At 45.8% G+C, this 16,312-nt stretch overlaps 1 protein-coding gene across 7 annotated transcripts in view; it reads left to right on the top strand.

Annotated features, from left to right (window-relative positions):
- The window catches only part of PTPN3 (protein tyrosine phosphatase non-receptor type 3), a 148,253-nt gene that overhangs the window by 93,996 nt on the left and 37,945 nt on the right, over positions 1-16,312 (top strand). For all 7 annotated transcript variants that reach the window (XM_019454247.2, XM_019454246.2, XM_019454248.2 and 4 more), the window contains 5 exons: positions 2,011-2,099; positions 3,429-3,492; positions 5,005-5,177; positions 8,791-8,925; positions 11,971-12,147. In XM_019454247.2, coding sequence (XP_019309792.2) covers positions 2,011-2,099; positions 3,429-3,492; positions 5,005-5,177; positions 8,791-8,925; positions 11,971-12,147 — 638 coding nt within the window. The remainder of the gene's footprint in view (positions 1-2,010; positions 2,100-3,428; positions 3,493-5,004; positions 5,178-8,790; positions 8,926-11,970; positions 12,148-16,312) is intronic.

The following is a 16,312-nucleotide window of genomic DNA, read 5'->3' as shown; positions in this document are numbered from 1 at the left end:
AATTGGTCCACATCAAATACAAAAGGAAGCAAATATTGAATACCTAGTAGGTACTAGGCATTGTTCCAGATGCTTTCATGAGACCACAATGTCTCGTTTAAAGATTATAACAACCTTGAGAAATCAGTCTTCGAATCATCCCATTTTACAGTGAGAAAATGTAGGCTCAGGGAAGTTGAGTAAATAATCAGACTCTACATCTGAGATTTTTGCAATTCATAGAAGCACTTTCATTTCTTTTGTGCCATTCCAATCCCATAACCGTGTGATAGGCAAGTTACAGCCTCAGTAATAAAGGAGGAAGAAGATATGGGGTCTTATAAAATATCAGCTTTGGGACTTGATGGTTAATTTTTATTCCGTTGCAAATAATCACTTACCGTGGAATGTTGTGGAGAACTTTCTTCAGCAGTGAAGTGGACTTTATCTGTATCTGAGTTGACCTGCACTCTCCCTACCCCCTGTGTCCCATGAGTGACCTCGAGCCAGATGATTACCTGCCTGGCTCACACCTCCCAGGGTATCAGAGGGAGCTGGGTTACCTTTGACTATGTTGTGTCAGGCAGAACCCCCTACACACCAACGACCTGATGCCACAGAGCTCACTTCCCAGTAGTTCAAAGGCTCCGATGGGTCCCAGCGACCCTCCAGGTGCAGTGACTCGGCAGCCAGGCTGCCTCCATCTTGAGGCTTCACCTAACATGGCCTCGTGTGTGTGGCAAGGGAAGAGGAAGTTGAAGGGCTGGCTTCACAGCAGCTCTGAAATGATTCAGCCCAGAAGAGATCCATCACTGCTCCTAGAACATTGACCATGACTAGTCACGTGACCCTGCCTTCTCCAGTACAAGTGTAGCTGGGAAGTGTGGGGACAGGCGTGGGAATTTAGTGGATAGTTACTATCCTGGGTTGAGTTGCATGGGATCCCAGCTGGGTACCCAGGAGTGAATACTCTGGACTTTCGACTGTATCAGTCAGCAATGTTTTGTTTGGCCGATTTCTCTAATTCCCCTTGTTCATATCACTGTCCACAAATGATTTGTCCCATCACATCTTGAAAGGCAAAAGGAAATGAAAATATAATTATACCTGCCACATGTTCTCTAATTTTAGCCTTTGGAGAGGTGGGTTTGATAATCCTTATTATACAAAAGGAAAAATTAAGGCTCAGTAGCCCAAAATAACACAGCTAATAGGTGACAAACCTAAACTTCACACTCAGTCGTAACTAAGTCAGACTCTGCCCCCGCTCCTATTGAATATAATTTGGAGTATATGATAGGGTAAATTGGGGCATAGGTGACTCAAGGGAAGGAAATGTTTTATTTTAAAATTTTATTTTACTCAGGGAACCTGGGTGGCTCAATCAGTTGAACATCCGACGTTGGCTCAGATCATGATCTCACAGTTTGTGAGTTCGAACCCCACATCGGGCTTGTTGCTCTCAGCACAGAGCCCCCTTTGGATCCTCTGTCTCCCTGTCTCTGCCCCTCCCCATGTTTTCATTGTCTACGGCAATGCCTAGCGCACAGGCTCTTAATAAATGTTGAGTGTATTGGACTTATAGGCTGTATTTATTTCTCAGTTGGATTTAAAGTCAGCAGTTCTACACTTCACGACAGTAGCTAAAGCCTTTTCAGTGATGGAAGTTGAGATTGGTGTAAAGCTGTGCAGAGGGTGAGGTCTTTCTGATGCTCACATGATATCTAATACCAATTGTAGGAAATGTACAATTGGATACTCATTTCAAGATTCCGTGGAATGATGAGTGGGCCTTGCTGGTAACTCTCTAACCCAGTGGGACCCAGATGTTGCTCTCAGGCAGCGCGTGTGCATTTTAGAAGAGTCTGGTGCTAAGCATTTGGATCTTAAGTATCGGTTGCCTGTTTTCCATAACATTCTTCCTTTGGAGCTTATACATACTGCTATTTATAACAGCGTGGGTGCTTGAGTTACCAGAGGGCATAAGCATGACTGTAACACACTGTGAATCTCGGTTCTTCCTTTTTACAGGATCTGCACAATTTAGATCTAATGATTGGGATTGCTTCTGCGGGCATCGCCGTGTACCGAAAATACATTTGCACAAGTTTCTATCCTTGGTAAGTGCAAACCACTTCTAATTATTTTCTGAATCATGCTTTAAAAATATGCTGAACAAAAGAAATGTTATCTCTGATTTTAAACTGGTATTTCTAAAGGAGGGGTGGAGACCAGGTTTTTACCTCTGACCTGTGAGGTTCATCCAGATTCGGTACTTGGGAAAAGGAGTTTGGTTTCCACTAGCAGCCCCTTCCTCCGGTCACCCTGTGGTTTGGGATACTCTGTGGAAACAGGGATGAACTGGCTCAAGGCAGGTTTTGGAGTTACAGAGTCCTGGGCGGTACATTGGCCAGAACTCAGAGAACTTCCTTTGGGCAGGAACTGTATTGTCACTGTGGTTCCTTAGTTCTTAGTTGGACTTTTACTAAGTATTCTGTTCTGGTCTACAAACTCAGGGGACCAAACAGACTTAATCCTCACAAGACCACTCTGAAAAAGGCAGTGCCTTCCAACTACGTCATACAGGACTTGTTAGCAGAGGCTCAGATTGTGCATCCCTTATTGAATGATCTTGAGCACTTAGGGGAGGTGTCTGAGCCTCAGTTTCATCATCTGAGAACTGGGAATAATAATATGTTGCAGGACTATTGCAAGGCTTAGTTGAGGGACTAATGTAAAGCTTTTAGTAGGGAACCGGTATATAAAAATGCTGCACATGGGGGCTATAATCGTGTTCTTATGCAAACTTGACACATGGCCAGTAAGTACCAGAGTGGAGATGTGGGCCCAAGTCTGTCTGGTTGCTGTCTGTCCTCCCTCTGCTGCTCCACACTGCCCTCAGCTGGTCTCCCCAGGCACACACCAGCTCAAGCAGAGCTACACTGTCACAAAAGCAAATGACCACAAACAGAGCACATTGCCCATGGTTCTCATTATTTAAAAGCTACATCGTGATTCAGTAGTCCTTATGTGATACTCAGCTTCAGTGAGCTCCTTGGTATGCAGCTGAGGCTACAGGCCTGTTGTCATTCCTACCGCGGGGTAAACTCTAGGAAGCGGAGAGCCCTTGCTCCTCATGGTCATGGAGTAGAGGATACACATTGTGAGGCATCAGCTGCCAGCCAGCTGATCCCTATGTGCATTTTATATGTTTCATTTTTTTTTTTTTTTAATTTATTTTTGGGACAGAGAGAGACAGAGCATGAACGGGGGAGGGGCAGAGAGAGAGAGAGACACAGAATCGGAAACAGGCTCCAGGCTCCGAGCCATCAGCCCAGAGCCTGACGCGGGGCTCGAACTCATGGACCGCGAGATCATGACCTGGCCAAAGTCGGACGCTTAACCGACTGCGCCACCCAGGCGCCCCTATATGTTTCATTTTTTTGCAGGGTGAACATTCTAAAGATTTCTTTCAAAAGGAAAAAGTTCTTCATACATCAACGACAAAAACAGGTGAGTTATGTCTACACTTGCTTTGTTTCTTGTGTTTCTAGCCACTTCAGCTCTTAGTTCTTCAGCAGGCGAAGGCAGCTGGCCGTCCGTGTGACTGGGGAGAAAGAGCATGGCATGCAGGAGGTAGAAAATGGAAGTTGGAGTCCAGAGTTGCCTGTAGAATTCATGTGTTTATCTGATAGCAGACGTAACTTGCTTTGGAGTTAGTAACGATGAGTTTGGATCCTCACTCTTCTACTTACCAGCTGGGCTGGTTACATAACCTCCCCTAGCCCAAGTTAGCTTGTTTCCAGAAATGTAGTAGTACCTACCTCTCCGGGAATCAAGAAGATTAAATAAAAGCATTGGTCAGAGCACCTGGCATGAGCCCATGCAGCGTAGCAATACATATCAACGAGATCAGCTCCTCCCCTTGATGTGTTTAAACATGCACAGTAACCTTTGCATGTGTCTCCTAAGAGGGACCACCACTCTCCAGATGACTCTCGTTATCAGTATGGAGAAGAGGGCTCGAAAGTGCTACCAAGTGGAGGTGCTGGAATTTGAATCAGAGATACCATGCTCTATCCTGTTATGTCCTGTATTTTTTTTATTTTTTTAATGTTTATTTTTAAGAGAGAGAGACAGACAGACAGAGTGCAAGCAGGGGAGGGGCAGGGAGAGAGAGGGAGACACAGAATCTGAAGCAGGCTCCAGGCTCTGAGCTGTCAGCACAGAGCCTGATGCGGGGCTCGGACTCATAGACCGTGAGATCATGACCTGAGCCGAAGTCGGACACTCAAATTTGAGTGACCCACCCAGGTGCCCCATGTATTTTTCACTTATTGTCACTATGTTCATTTCCCAGGAATTCAAAGATAATGTGTACTTAAAATGGCTCCACATAGCAGTGATCACTTGGAAATGAGGACACCAGAGCTCAGAGCAAACTAGGACTAGAATCTGGGTCTCCTGACACCCCCCCCATTGCAAGATCAAAGGTGGCCCCAAAATGCACAACATGGTAATATAACATGAAAACAGAAAACTTACACTCAGGTAGGATGAGGGTCAAGGAAATGATTAAATTAACTCCGTGCTCAGGGGAAAGCAAATAAAGAAATCCAAAGGCTTATAAAATCTCAAGTTTCAGGTAAGTGGAAGACATTCTTCAGGAGAGATTTTCCCAGAGCTAAGTTTTAAAAGAAATGTATCACACAGCCTTTATCTGGTTGGTCCAGATATATCCAACCTAGGAGTGTAAGCACATTCCAAATCAGAGTGTTCATGGAGAATCACAAGTGATGATAAAGGGGAGAGCCAGGTCATCTTTTCCACAGGAATAAGATGCTTAACAGATCTTGCTCCTGAATAGTCCTATGACACTGGTGTCTCACCTAAGGCATTTTGAAGCTGGTTTTCCACATTCTGTTACATCTTCCCTGATGACCACTGATGCGGACATAGAACATCTATGCACCTTTGCCCTTTCATCTGTGCGGATGAAATCTCTACTGTGCTTTTTCCTCCCAGACTGAATCCAGGGAACATATTGTGGCCTTCAACATGTTAAATTACCGATCTTGCAAAAACTTGTGGAAATCCTGTGTGGAACACCATACATTCTTTCAGGCTAAGAAGCTACTACCTCAGGAAAAGAATGTTCTGTCTCAGTACTGGACTATGGGCTCTAGGAACCCCAAAAAGTGAGTATTCTTGAGGGACAGTATCCACACTAGAGTGAGATGTGAATGTGTCCTGGCCACTGCTGGGTAGAGGACATCCTTGGGGGAAGGGACACCATCATCCAGGGACCCCAGGCACAGAGCTGGAGCTGCGCAGTTCAGAGTCTCCCCAGGGGCAGCAGTGTCTCTTTCCATGCAAACTCAGATACTTCTATTCCTCTGCTTCCTTTCTGTCTCCTCAACTTTGCTGCCCCTGGAACACCCAAGCAGCCAGAAATGCAGATGCTCCTGTACCGTGTCATACTAAGAGAAGCAGGTGGCAATGACTCTGAGGGTCGTCATGGTACCAAGACAACCCCTCCCACCATCTGTTACATCCTCCCTGATGACCGCTGATGTGGACATCCCTAATAACGAGTGAACAGAAATAATGCTTCCCAGGGGCATGCCTGGGTGGCTCAGTGAGTTAAGCATCTGACTTCGGCTCAAGTCGTGATCTCACGGTCTGTGAGCTCAGGCCCCACGTCTGGCTCTGTGCTGACAGCTCAGAGCCTAGAGCCTGCTTCAGATTCTGTCTCCATCTCTCTCTTCCCCTCCCCCACTCATGCTCTGTCTCTCTCAAAAATAAATAAACATTAAAAAACAAATTTTAAAACAAGAAAGCTTCCCAGAGTCAAGTGACTTTGGGATATGCTACTTAGTAACAATCACAAAATAACAGTAATAATGAGAACTGCCAGTTGAGTGTTTACTTGGTACCATGCGCATACTTAATTATATTTAAGTATAATTAGTATCTACAGGAATCATATTAAAAAATCATATTAAAAATGTTTAATGAGTAGTACAGTGGAAGAAATTACTCTTATAAAATTGTAACTTTAGATTACAATGTATTCCCTAAACTAATCATGCAGTTTATATTTTTTGTGTATTTATTCTAAGACTGCCTTCTCAGGACCAGATACAGCAGAAATCATTTATCAAGTTATTGTAAACTATTGGTTTGAAAAACTGCTCTCATAATTTTGCATTGTTGTTGAAGTGGCTATTACTAATGAAATAATGCCCCTGTCTGAGCCATTATCTGGTATGTGGGACTGTATCACACAATTCCAGTGACTTTCCTATTATGTTGATAATCATTAGGTAGCTTTTTATAGATTCAATTAAGTAGCGAATTAATGTTAGTAGCAGTGGTAGTATCTGTGATGCTAAGTGCTCTCTCTCAGCTTCTGATAAACCCAGAGCAAATATATTTTCAAAGTTTGCAGCTCCTGTAATATTGTTTCTAGTATTTTATACATTCAGGAGCTATTACTGAAGACGTCACAGACATAACTTACTGGAATATAGTTTTTACATTAGCTGAACCTAATCCTTTGAGCCAGCTGATAGGATTAGATAGTGAGCAGTTGAAAGCATGGACCGTTGCTAAGAAAACTGAGTTCAAATTCTACCAGTGTCACTTCAATTCAGATGTCTTTGTTTCTGTAAAATGTAGCCAACATGGAGTTGGGGGTGAGGTGGGGCATTTTGGTCCCTTGAAACAAGCTTGGGGCGCTTGGATGGCTCAGTCCAGTGTCCAACTCTTGATCTCAGCTCGGGTCATGATCTCAGGGTCATGAGTTCAAGCCCCACGTTGGGCTCCATGCTCGTGTGGAGCCTACTTAAAAACAAAACAAACAGAAAACCACAATCTTTCTGTCATCTGTCAAGATTTTGTGGATAAAGAATTTAGGAAAGACCATGTAGTAGACTGGGATTTCTCAGTGACAGGCAACTGGTGGCTGGGCTGGGCTATGGATCCAGGATGACTTTGCTCCCATGCTTGATGGCATGATGGGAAGGCTGGACTCAGCTGGACCCTTCACTTCATTCTGTGTCCTCTGGGCCTCGTCATGTGTGCTCTCCAGCAGGGTAGTAGATGTCTCATGCAGAAGTTCAGGGCTCCGACCACCTAAGGCAGAAGCAGCCAGCCATCTTAAAGGCCAGGTCCAGAACTGCACAGCTACTCTTGGTCAAAGCAGTCACAGGCCAGCCCATATTCAAGAGACCAGTCAAAGAAGAGCTGTAGCCATTTTTAATCTGCTACTGGGGGTCATTTGGGATATTGGTGGTTCATGGCACAGGTCATCAGTTCATTGCTGCTAAGACCAGCTTCGGTGCACTGCAGATTTCAGTCCTCACCATCTCCATTTTATAAATGAGGAAACTGAGGCATAAGGTTACATGATTTGCCCAACCCTAGGGATACATCTACATACTTGCGTGTTGGGCTCCCTGATAGAAGTTCCACATAGAAGAAACTTGTTCAGTATTTTGCAAGCTTAAGGGACAATGGAACATTTTTTTCCCCAAAGGGTATCTATTAATAACCTGTGACACATACTTTGGGGAACTACAACATCAAACCTTTGAATCATCTAGCTTGTCCTCTTGTTCTGAGGCAGCATTCTCAATCAGTGCTAATTTGCTCTCTGATATAGATTCTCCCAGTGATGTTGCTGTGAGTGTTTTGATCGGGGGTAACAACAGTATTTCTTCCTGTAAATTAGTACATTGACATTCTAGGGCATGTTTCGTGTTCTTTTGGGTTTTTTGTCCTGCCTGTTTTTTGTTATTGCTTGTTTGTTTGTTTGGCTTGTGAGTTTTAGGCTGCAAGGAAATGTGTGCAATTTTTTTTTTTGTTTTTTTTTGGTTTTTTTTGTTTTTTTTTGTTTTTAGAAAAAGAACATGAGTGGGAGAGGGGCAGAGGGGGGGTGGAGGGAGGGGTGGGGGGAAAGAATCTTAAGCAGGCTCTATACCCAACACAGAGCTTGACACGGGGCTTGATCCCATGAGATCCATGAGATCACATGACCATGAGTTCATGACCTGAGCCAGAATCACGAGTTGGATGGTTAACCAACTGAGCCACGCAGGTGCCCCTGGAATGTTTTAATAAGACATTAAAACACCACTGAAAATTTAGGAATAGCAGAACTGAGTTTCCTAGCTGACTTCAAACCCCATCCTTTCAAATAATTCATTCTCTGAGGGGTCTAGGTAGCTAAGATTTAAATTCTCTAGGTATAAGTAAACACAAAAGTTAGCTTCAGGGAGGCCCTTTCTTAGAACGTAGCATGGCATGTTCTTAGAACCTGCCGCTGTGAAAGCATTTTCTCAGGCCTTCTCTCAAAGAGTTATCTGTGATTTACAGCTAATGGCCTCTGCCAGCTTGCATGACGAAGAAACCTTCCTGGAAGGATGGTTGACGGTTGTATTCATGCCATTGTGAATGAAGTGAGATTTCCTTGGAGTTAACTTGAACTGCATTTCTGTGCTATCCTGATAGTTCCATAGTGGCATGGTTTGGTTATATTGTGGGACCAGCTTTGTTGCTTGCAGTAGTAAGGCTCAAGAAAATAGTTTCACCAGAAGAGAAGAGATAACCAGGAAGAGCCGGGACAGAACGGAACCGCTTTTGACCTGCGTACCTCTGACCCCTTGTAACCTTGGCTGGTGTCATCCCGGTGCTCACCAGCCGCCCACCGGGGAGGGGGAGCATGGTTAGACTATTTGCTTCATTTACGCCATGATTTCTTGTTGAACGCGTCTGTGTAGAAAGTGAACCTTGCTTCTGGTTTTTCAGGTCTGTAAATAACCAGTATTGCAAAAAGGTGATTGGAGGGATGGTGTGGAACCCAGCCATGCGGAGATCGTTATCAGTGGAGCACTTAGAAACCAAGAGCCTGCCTTCTCGGTCCCCTCCTATCACTCCTAACTGGTACGTGTTCGTTTTTTTTTTGCACCACCCACTTTCTCTCTCTTAAAAATTCAACTTCATACGTTTTCCCAATATAGGCATCCTGCAATCAGAGTTTATGTTTGTGTGCTTGCTTGGTGCAAAATTAACAGTTTACTGTTGTTGTGAAATATGCAAGCCTTACTAAACATTTTCCTTAGTGTATAATTCTGGGATGTTCTCTTTTAAAAACTTATTTGGGGTGGGGGGGGGGGCGCCTGGGTGGCTCAGTCAGTTAGGCGTCCGACTTCAGCTCAGATCATGATCTCACAGCTCCTGAGTTGGAGCCCCACATCAGGCTCTGTGTCGGGCTCTGTGCTGACAGCTCAGAGCCTGGAGCCTGCTTCGGATTCTGTGTCTCCCTGTCTCTCCCTGCCCCTCCCCTGCCAGTCTCTGTCTCTCAAAAATAAATAAACATTAAAAAAATTTTTTTTTAATTTTTTTTTTTTAACGTTTATTTGTTTTTGAGACAGAGAGAGACAGAACACGAACAGGGGAGGGGCAGAGAGAGAGGGAGACACAGAATCTGAAACAGGCTCCAGGCTCTGAGCTGTCAGCACAGAGCCCGACGCGGGGCTCGAACACACGGACTGTGAGATCATGACCTGAGCCGAAGTCAGACGCGTAACCGACCGAGCCACCCAGGCGCCCCCCAAAAAAATTTTTTTAAAAATCTTATTTGGTCTGGGGGTGCCTGGGTGGCTCAGCCAGTTGAGTCTCCAACTTCAACTCAGATCATTATCTCACTTTCATGGGTTCGAGCCCCTGCATCAGGCTCTGTGCTGACAGCTCAGAGCCTGGGGCCTGCTTTGAATGCTGGGTGTCCCTGTCTCTCTCCCCTTCCCCCATTTATTCATTTAATAAATGAATAAACATTTATTAAATGAATAAAAATTTAAAAAAAATTTTTTTATTTGGTCTGAATTTGAGAACTACAGCCTCCTGAAATGCCCCTTTTGGGAGTACAGTACATGCTGGCATACTGATGTTCTGGGAAGTCCTGTGATAAGGAAGCATGCTGAGCTTTATTTAATCTGTTTTCCGTTGACATCGCACGAAATAAACTTTGGGAAAGCCTAGTAAAGGTATGCAATGTAGGATGCAGGATTCTGAAAAACAGTAGCTAATGCGCTTGGGGAAGTAGCCCACCGACTTTTTAATATGATGGCTTGAAAGGAAGGAAGTGGCAATTTGGCCAAGTGGGAAGGGCACTGATTGTATAACTGTAGCACCCAGACTCAGATTTTGGCTCTTCTGTTAAATTATCAAGTTTCATAAGAGACTGTTAAAAACTGAGAACAAACTGAGGGTTGATGGGGGGTGGGAGGGAGGGCAGGGTGGGTGATGGGTATTGAGGAGGGCACCTTTTGGGATGAGCACTGGGTGTTGTATGGAAACCAATTTGACAGTAAATTTCATATATTAAAAAATAAAAAAAGAAAAAAAAGAAAAAAAAAGAAAAAAATAAAAATAAAAAAAAAATAATAAATTATCAAGTTTCTTTACCTCTCTGGTCTCAGTCTCCCCATGTGTAAAAAGGTTGTAAAAATCACCACAAATGATGTAACAGTGTGCGGGTGCTTTGTAAGCGATTAAAAGAAATCAGATGGAATTAGTATCATTATTTTATTATAATGTTCCTGAGAGACATCAGCCCATTTTTGTGAATGCCTCCAAAATGACCAGGTATCATCAGTGGGAGAGGGAAACCCAGCCAGAGGCACTACCCCAGCTCCACGCTGGAATTAAGAGTATGGCTTTCTGTTCATTTCACAAAAGACAGGGTGGGCCTATAAGTTACCAAGGACGGATCTTCTAGGACTAGGGGAGATTCTAACCCGCACAAAACGGAGCTGCTGTGCAGGGTGGCTGGGTGAGGACCCTCCCCCGGGGGCCCAGTGCTCTAGCCAGAGATACTGATGGTATTTAGTGTTAGAAACCACAGTATGACTGAGTAGATTCGTTTCTTGGTTTCCCACGATTTAGGCACTTCATCCTAAAGTGGTAGATTTATGCTGTAAAGTAGCAGCTTTGTCTGCAAGCCTCTTAGGCACTGATGCCAGGGCCCCAGAGCAGAGGCCCAGGACAGCATCCAGGAGAACAGCGGGGTTTGATGTTGCCACACCCGTGGCCTGGAGCTCTTACTGCTATTTATAGGTCCCCTCCTGAGGAGTCACGAGCCTTTCTACCCTATTCTGGACACAGTATTATCGATTAGCAGAGCCCAGGGGGAATGGGAATAGTGGAGGAGGCCCTGACAGTCTCAAAGAGAAATGGCTCACAAAGAAGAAGGTGGAAAAACTGAGAGAAAATAAAACTTAGAAGGCTCAGCAGCCTGGGATCACCCACTGCAGGAGCCGATGCCCAGGTGCTTCCCCAGGCGTCCGGAGATCATTGCTTCATTTGGTTCATTCTCAGGAGCAGGTAGGTACAGCTGAGGCCCGGAGAGGTGTTGTGACTTGCCTGCAGCCACATAGCTAGCTACTGCTGCTAAGCCCACCTAACAGGGCATACAGGATATATTTTTAAAAGCAAACACTGCTTCTTGGATCAAGTGAAATTCACATGAAGGGATGTAGTTGAAATAAGGTTTCAGTTTTGCCAAAAACTGTACTTTGGCTTCTAAACCCTTTATTTATACTGGTGCTCAAATGACTCTGAAGAATTGATCAGTAGTCAGTATGGTGTGTTATCTGTGCATTGAGAGCTTGAGTCCTCCTGGAAGAATAGCTCCCTAAGTCAACACTCGCCGCTTCCCAAAGGGCATAAACCGCTCTCATCTGCCTACGTATACAGTCAACGCTACCGTCTTGGGGGCTATACCACGGGGCTGAGAGTCTTGAGAACCCACATGGCCCTTGGTGGATTCTGGTGTAGTAGTGGGTTAACTGGTTCTTAATTTCCAACAGCGTTAGCCAAGGCATCCTTGGAAAGGTCAGGGCACAAAGCCAGATCGCCGATGTCTAACGAAGTTTTTAAGTGCAATTTGCTTTCGGGACTTTCACGCTCGGCCTCTCTCCCACGCAGGCGAAGTCCTCGGCTCCGGCACGAAATCCGGAAGCCACGGCACTCTTCCGCAGATAACCTTGCGAACGAGATGACGTACATTACCGAAACTGAAGATGTGTTTTACACGTACAAGGCCTCCCTGTCCCCGAAAGACAGCGATTCCGAGGTTTCTCAGAACCGGAGCCCTCACCGAGAGTAAGAAATGTGTTGTTCTCTTCTTTGTATCTGCTTGTTTTGGCTGTTGAGGAATTTGCTCAAGCCCAGATGGCCATTTAGGTCAAGGGCTAGAGCCTGCAGCCAACACCCTACGGTGCTCTCTGCCAGGATGACGGCATAAGTCAGACTGTCCGTTCCGCCACAGGGCAACAAGCTGTGTGCCTGAGGTCTAGAGCTTGCACTCATTTTTGTCTGTGACAGAGACCTACTCTCCACATATGTGTTGCTCCCTTGAATAGTCTCTAGTTCATGAGCAAAGCCCAGGTTAAATCAATTCACATTCCAGGGGCATAGATACGTTAACTGCTGGGGTATTTCTCTAGATTGCCAAAGTTTTACCACTGCAGGACTTCTAGATCACTGGAAATATGCTTACTTCTACCTGTCCACAGAAAGCCTTCTCAGACCCACAGTATGCCCTCAAGGTTTGCTTTTAGATGAATTGGGAGTATAAAGCAAAAACATGCATAGAACATCTCTGAAACTTTGTTAACTTTTTGTCAACAGTTTGCATTAAGTTCCTTGTATGCCCCCATCTTCCTTTTTATAAATGTGACAAACTCCCTTCACATCTCAAGGCCAGGGAAAAATGTCTCTCCGAAAGCACTGGCTTGAGTTCTTTTATTATTCAATAAGGTATATCTAATTCACTAGTTCTCTTTTCGTCTTGCTTACCAGGGAACTCAGAGCTCCATGTTAGGTTCAAGTGCACTGGCTTCCCTTAGCCCAGGTTTCCGATACAGCCCCTATTTCTTTTCCTCCTTGCCTTATTCATGGGTCTTACTTTTTTCTCTCAATGAATTCACAGTTCTCCCATATCTATACATTTTAGAGTTAGCTACCTCAAATTTTTTAAAGTAGACATGATCAAAAAGTGACATTTTAAGCTGAACGTTGAGAGAACTGGAGCAACCATTAGGAAGTCACCCACAGGCACTGGGTGCTCATTCTGTTAAGTCCCATACTGTACCCGAACTATAGAAACATAATGCCTCCCTGAACAGCCCAGGATTAGCAAGAAGCCACTTCAGTTAATCTGTAAATTTTTACCACTCTAGCTGCTAGGCTTAAAGCATTAAACGCATCCTGATTGTATTCTAGACATCGGCAGGTGAATTGCAAATCTCGCTTCCCATTTATGTGTGAGGTTGTCACCTCTCTGTTGTCTCTGACCGCAGCAGACATGGTTGCCAGCTTATCTGTGTTCTTAACACCTCTGGTTAAATAATCCTCCGGTCGTTATTTCCTTGTGACCTGGGCTTGGATGATGCTTTTGCAGAAATGATCAGTATCTCTTGCCCCAACTTGCAGCTCCGTTGAAGTGACAGTGTGGAAGGGTGTGAGTTCCTTCATGGGACCCCATGGTTTTGCAAACCTAGATATACAAGGCAGGAATGCAGGCGTGCATGAATTGAGCCAGTTTGATTCTGCGATGGGCTTCTGTGGCTTTGGGGAAGGTGAAAGAGCGTTTAGGAAATGCACCGAGGGCTCCGGAAAGCTCAGTCACACTCCCCATGTCAGCCCTTCCTCTTGTGGTATGTAGTCCCATCATGGCGCTGGGCAGTATCTCGACTTCCCCTGGCCAGTTGCAGTAGCGGCTAGTCACGTGTGCCTATTCAGATTCAAAGTACTTAACATTTAAATGCCCTCTTCAGTCATCCAAGCCTCATTTCAAGTGCTGAAGAGCCCCATGTAGGTAATGACTACCATGCTGGACAGCGCAGACAGAGCATTTCCATCATCACAGACGGTGCTATTGACAGTACCTACCAGTGCGGGCTAGAAGGAGACGGATTGTGTCTGGTGGGGTGTGCGTATTTTAAAGGGCTGCGTGCGTGGCTGAGTGCAGCAACGTAACTTCTGTGCCTTTTGCTGCTCATTGAGGGGACATCAAGGGGAATTAGACAAGTCTTTGCGTTAAGGGGCCTCCAGTCCAGTTGGGCAGATAGCACACAGTCAGCTTTCCTCCTTGCATCTTCTGCCACTTTCGTAAAAGGAAAGAGTTTGGGGAACGGTCTGCGGTCCCATGTCAGGCTTTCCTGCTGTGGTCTGCCACCACATCATGGAATCATGCAGCAGCTAGACCCTCACAGTCCAACACAGGAGCCACAGTCCACGCAGGGCCATTTAAATGTATGTTTTTTTTAAGTTAGATTCAGAATTCACTTCCTTGAGTCCCGTTTGACTCAAGTAATTTTGGGCCCTGCACACCCCTAAACACTGCACATCAATTCTGAAACTCTTGCGTGAGACCTCGTAAGGTGGGTCGTCCTGGGGCACTTTTTCGCTGCAGCTGAATGTTGAACGTAGTGGATAGCGACTCCAAGGCAGCCTTCCTTGTCGCGGCTTTGCGCCAACAGACGTCTCCCAGAGTCAGGTTAGCGGCCGGGCGTTGTGAGTGGGGTGAGCAGTTGAAAAATGGCCGCCCCTACCGGACCGCTTCCTGCTGGCAGAGCCAGCTGCACCCTCCCCAGGAGTCTGGGGTCCCCCACTGTCCAAGGCAAGCAGGAAAAGCCGGTCTGTACTTGGTGGGGGGGGGGGGGAACCCTATTGTAGTTGAGTTTCTGCAATGTGTCGAAGAAACGTGTGGCATGTTTTATACAGCCCGTTTGTGTTAAGAGGCAAAAAGGAGTGTTCCGTCAGAGAAATCGGATGAATAACATCACAGGCGGTAAGTACGGAGGGTTCCTTGTAGAAAGGAGAAGTAAGCGTAACATTCTGTACCCATGTAAACAAGAAGAAGAAAGAGAAGGGAAGAAAAAGAGCAGATAGACTTTGGCTCTAAACCCAGGGTGGTGCGGCTCAGGCTCTCCGCACGTTATCTTAGCGGGTGAGTCACTCTCCGGGTTGTTCCGTATTTATAGCAGCACAGCAAAGTTGATGATTATAGTTATGAATCCTTGGCAGTTTGCTTTGTGCCCGAGTCGGCTGTAGTCTTTTGTTAACTCCCAGGTTTCTCTCGGCCATTCCGTGTCCCTTTGCTTGCTTCAGAGTGAAGGCCGAAATCTGCAGCAAAGGAAGTTTCCTTCTTGGCAAAAACAAAAAACGAAACAACAACTTACCATTCCCTACCACCCAGAAAATGTGGGAGGGGAATCTCCCTAAAGGAAAAGTGATTTTGCAAAGCAGAGATTAAAAACAACTTCTGCAGGGGCGCTTGGGCGGCCCAGTCGGTGAAGCGCCCACCTTTGGCTCAGGTCATGATCTCATGCTTCATGAGTCTGAGCCCCGTGTCGGGCTCTGTGCCGACAGCTCAGAGCCTGGAATGTGTTTCAGATTCTGTGTCCCTCTCTCTCTGCCCCTCCCCGCAAAAGATAAATAAAAAACATTTAAAGATTTAAAAAAAAACAACTTCCGGGGGTGCCTGGGGGGCTCAGTTGGTTGAGCGTACCACTTCGGCTCAGGTCATGGTCTCAGGGTTCACGAGTTCGAGTCCCACATTGGGCTCTGTGCAGACAGTGAGGAGTCTGCTTCAGATAATCTGTCCCCCTCTATCTCTGTACCTCCCCCCCCCAAAAAAATAAACATTTGAGGCACCTGAGTGGCTCAGTCAGTTGAGTGTCCCAACTTTGGCTCAGGTCATAATCTCATGGTCAGTGAGTTCGAGCCCTACATCGGGCTCTGTGCCAACAGCTCAGAGCCTGGAGCCTGCTTCAGATTCTTTGTTTCCCTCTCTCTTCCCCCCATTCTCTGCTCATACTCTGTCTCTCTCTCTCAAAAAATAAATAAACAAACAAACATTAAAAAAATCAATAAGCATTTAAAACCACAAAGACAACGACAACTTCTGTGCCCTGAGAGGGATTTCAGAAATGCCTCTCTGCAACCACATCGGCAGTGCAGAATGCCGTCCGCCCTGTCACCCAGTCGCCCCGTTGGGGATGGGGAGCCCTCCTGCAGTGTGGCAGCCTGTTCTGGTGTTGGACAGCCCAGTTGTCCAGACTGTGTGGGAAGTGTCCTTGATGCTGACCCAGCATGAGCAGGGCCGTCCACAGATCCCTGCCTGGAGCTCTCATTTCTGATTCTACCCGATAACCCCATCTACTCTCCTTTACACGAAACGACTCCAGTTCTGTCAGCCCCTCTCCACCCCTCGGCCTGCTAGTCACTGTTCCCTGAGCACATCAGTCCTACACTGGCCAGT

This window comes from Panthera pardus, unplaced genomic scaffold (assembly GCF_024362965.1).
Source record: "Panthera pardus isolate Hobbes unplaced genomic scaffold, ASM2436296v1 HiC_scaffold_20, whole genome shotgun sequence".
NCBI classification, from domain to species: Eukaryota; Metazoa; Chordata; class Mammalia; order Carnivora; family Felidae; genus Panthera; species Panthera pardus.
Note: the sequence above shows the minus strand (reverse complement) of the source record. Positions and strands in the feature narration are given on the sequence as shown.